This window comes from Henckelia pumila, chromosome 3 (assembly GCF_033568475.1).
Source record: "Henckelia pumila isolate YLH828 chromosome 3, ASM3356847v2, whole genome shotgun sequence".
NCBI classification, from domain to species: Eukaryota; Viridiplantae; Streptophyta; class Magnoliopsida; order Lamiales; family Gesneriaceae; genus Henckelia; species Henckelia pumila.
This window is the reverse complement of record NC_133122.1, coordinates 143643207-143646960: the sequence shown is the minus strand read 5'-3', so window position 1 is coordinate 143646960 and position 3754 is coordinate 143643207. Positions and strand designations below refer to the sequence as shown.

The 3754-nt window shown below is 41.2% G+C and overlaps 1 protein-coding gene across 1 annotated transcript; it reads right to left on the bottom strand.

The window, feature by feature from the left end:
• Positions 1-884: 884 nt before the first annotated feature.
• LOC140889662 (uncharacterized) lies at positions 885-3312 on the bottom strand. The gene is made up of 5 exons (XM_073297383.1): positions 2986-3312; positions 2476-2592; positions 1910-2189; positions 1373-1657; positions 885-1186 (listed from the first exon to the last, which is right to left on the bottom strand). The coding sequence occupies exons 1-5, from the start codon at positions 3310-3312 to the stop codon at positions 885-887; spliced, it is 1311 nt and encodes a 436-aa protein (XP_073153484.1).
• Positions 3313-3754: the final 442 nt, after the last annotated feature.

Here is a 3754-nt window from a genome sequence, read left to right as displayed (position 1 = left end):
ATATATGAGACTCCCCACTCCACTAGCATATGGAATACCAGCCATCTTCATCTTGTCTTCCTCACTTTCAGGTGACTGATTCGCAGATAGCTTTAAATGCTGTCCCAGAGGGGTTAAGACAGATTTTGCATGATTCATATTATACCGCAGAACAACCTTCTTCAAATAGTTCTTCTGACTCAGATGAATCTCCTATTTTTTTTTTTTTCTGTTTCTCACTATGTCCATGCCCAGAATTCTCTTCGCTTCACCCAAATCTTTCATCTCAAACTCTGTGTTGAGCTGTTGTTTCAAGGATGATATCTTTGTCCTACTTTTACTTGCGATCAAGATATCATCAACGTAAATCAGTAGGTACAAGATAACCTGCCCATCATCCTTCTTCAGATAGACACATCTGTCATATTGGCTTCTCACAAAACCAATATCAATCATGAACTCATCAAACCTCTTGTTCCACTGCCTCGGACTCTGCTTTAGCACATACAATGATTTTCTCAGTAAGCAGACTTTGTTCTGGGTTTTCTGATGTATGAAGCCCTTTGGTTGTTCCATATAAATGGTTTCTTCCAGGTCACCGTGTAGAAATGCAGTTTTCACATCCATCTGCTCAAGCTCCAAGTTGAGCTGGTTCACCAGTGCTAACATAATCCGGATGGAACAATGCTTGACCACTGGAGAATAGACCTCATTAAAATCTATCCCTTCTACTTGACCAAAATCCTTTGCAACCAATCTTGTTTTATACTTGATCTGATCTGTACTAGGAGTTCCTTCCTTCTGTTTATAGATCCACTTGCATCCCAATGTATTTTGATGCTTCGGTCTATCTACTAGCATCCAGGTTTGATTCTTCTCAAGTGAGTTCATCTCTTCATTCATAGCTATAATCCACTTGTTTTCTGTTTACTCGCCATAGCTTCATCATAAGTATTTGACTCTGAATACTCCACCTCCCCAGCTACTGTCAGTGCATACCAAGCCAGATCAGCTTCACCAAACCTCTTAGGAGCTCTGATCTCCCTTCTGGTTCTGTCCCTTGCAAGATTATAAGTACTTAAGTCATCTTTTGGATCACTCGCTATCATATCATCATCTTGCATCTCATCTGCCTCTTCATCTGGCACAGAAGACTCCACCTCAATTGGTAGTTTATCATTCACACTGATCTGACTGTCCTTTCCATCTGTATTCATTTTTTATCCTAGTTTGGATTCATCAAACTTTACATCCCTGGTGTTGAAGCACTTTGGACCTCTTGACTCCAGGTTCCAAACCTTATAACCCTTCACACCATCCGGATACCCAATGAATATACATCTGACTGCCATTGCTTCCAACTTGTCCTGTTTCAGATGAGCATATGCTAGACATCCGAATACCCTCAATTTTGAGTAGTCTGCAGGTGTTCCACTCCACTTTTCCATTGGTGTCTTGAAACCAATTGCACTGGATGGATACCTATTGACCAAATAGCACGCAGTAGATAATGCTTCTACCCAGAAGGACTTAGGAAGAGAAGCATTGATCAACATACATCTGACCCTTTCCAGAAGAGTTCTGTTCATCCTCTCTGCCAGGCCATTTTGCTGTGGCGTTCCTGTCACTGTTCTGTGTCTGGTAATGCCTTTCTCCTTGCATAGCTTGACAAACTTATCTGATAAGTATTCCAGCCCATTATCTGTTCTCAGGTGTTTCACTCTTCGATCACTCTTGTTCTCAACTGCCAGCAGCCATTCTCTGAACTTGTCATAAGCTTCATCCTTAGTCTTTAAGATGAATATCCATACTCTCCTTGAGTAATCATCTATCAAAGACATGAAGTATCTGCCTCCACCATGAGTTTCTGTCCGAGAAGGACCCCATAGATCTGAATGAATTTAGGCCAATGGTTGCTCAGTTGTGTGACTTCCTTGACCAAACGATACTCTTTTAGATTTCCCAAGAGCACAACTATCACACAGCTCAAGTGATTCGATCTTATCTCCACCTAACAGACCCTGTTTAGACAGCTCATGTAATCCCTTCTCACTTACATGTCCAAGCCTCAGATGCCATAGCTTGGTTCTGTCTTGTTGTTCCTGAATACTTGTTGTACTTCCAATAATCGTATCACCTTGTAGTACATACAGGAGATTCTTTTTGACAGCCTTCATCACAACAAGAGATACTTTTGACACTGCCTGCTCCTGATTTGAATTAATATCCCTGAGCATCAAGCGTTCCCAATGATATCAAGTTTCTCTTCAACTCGGGCACATAGCTCACCTTGGTGAGTACTCTGTCGATCCCATCATGCATCCTTATTCTGACATTTCCAGAGCCCTTTATCCTGCATGATTGATTATTCCCCAACAGTACCATGCCCTGATCTGATTCCTCCAATTTTTCAAACCAAGATCTTATAGGACACATGTGAAAGGAGCATCCTGAATCCAGTATCCACTCGTGGTTTTGATCACCTTTAGAAATCACCAATACTTCTGCTGAGTCATATCCATTTGTAGCTATGGCCAGAGTACCATCGTCCTTGGGTTTTTCCTGTTGCTTCCCTTTCTTTTCAGGACAATCTCTTCGCAGATGTCCAACCTTCTGACAGACATAGTACTTCATATTACCCAAGTTTCTGTTTTGATATCTTCCTTGACTCTTCGATCTGGACTTTGGCCTGTATTTCCCACTGGATGTCCTCTTATCACTTCTGCCCCTCGCCGTAAGACCTTCTCCATGTGATTCAGTGTTTGTGTTCGATTTTCTCTGAAGTTCCTTGGATTGAATAGCAGACATAACTTCTTCCAATGTTATCGTCTGTTCTCTTCCATATAGCAAAGCATCCCTGAAATTTTCATATGCTTTAGGAAGAGCATTCAGAAGTATCAAAGCTCGATCTTCATCCTCAAGCTTTACTTCAATATTCTCCAAGTCATCCAATATCTTGGTGAATTCTTCGATCTGGTCTTCAAGGTTCTTCTCATCCTTAATCACAAAGGAATACAATCTCTGTTTCATGTACAGACGATTAGCCAGGGATTTCGTCATGCATAAATTTTCGAGTTTGAGCCACACCGCCGCTACAGATTCTTCTCTGGCCACCTCCCGAAGAGGTCTATCTCCCAGACAGAGAATAATTGCACTGTGTGCTTTCTCGAGCAATTCATCTTTGTTCTTTATCTCATCGGACATCTCCTCTTTCTTCTTAAGAGTCTCCACCAATCCGTGTTGTATCAAGATTGCATGCATCTTAATCCTCCCGAGCGAGAAATCGTTCTTGCCCGTAAACTTCTCAATATCAAACTTCATTGATCCCACCATCTTTGCTTGGTTTCCCACAAACGGCGCCACTTGTTAGGAATCAATCCGATAATTTGATTTTCCGAGAATTCACAGACAAACGATCACACAGATAAGAACAATAATCCCAGAAAGCAGATGAACCCAACGCACACAAATCAATCAACCAACTCACGCGAAAGCGATTAAACAACACAAGTATTTACGTGATTCGGCAAAGACTTGCCTACGTCCACGGGAGAGCAACACAACACTTTTATTAATCACCAACAGAACAATTCAAGCTCAAGAACAAAGCTTATTAAAGATATGGACAACGAAAAACTTGTTGGAACACGGTCGTTCTCCGGATCGAAAAAGAAAGTGATACCTGGTGCAGCGGAAGTTTTAAAATTTTATATGGAACGATTTCATATGGGTATCAAATTCCTACGATTAAAATTAATAACGTAAAATTTATACA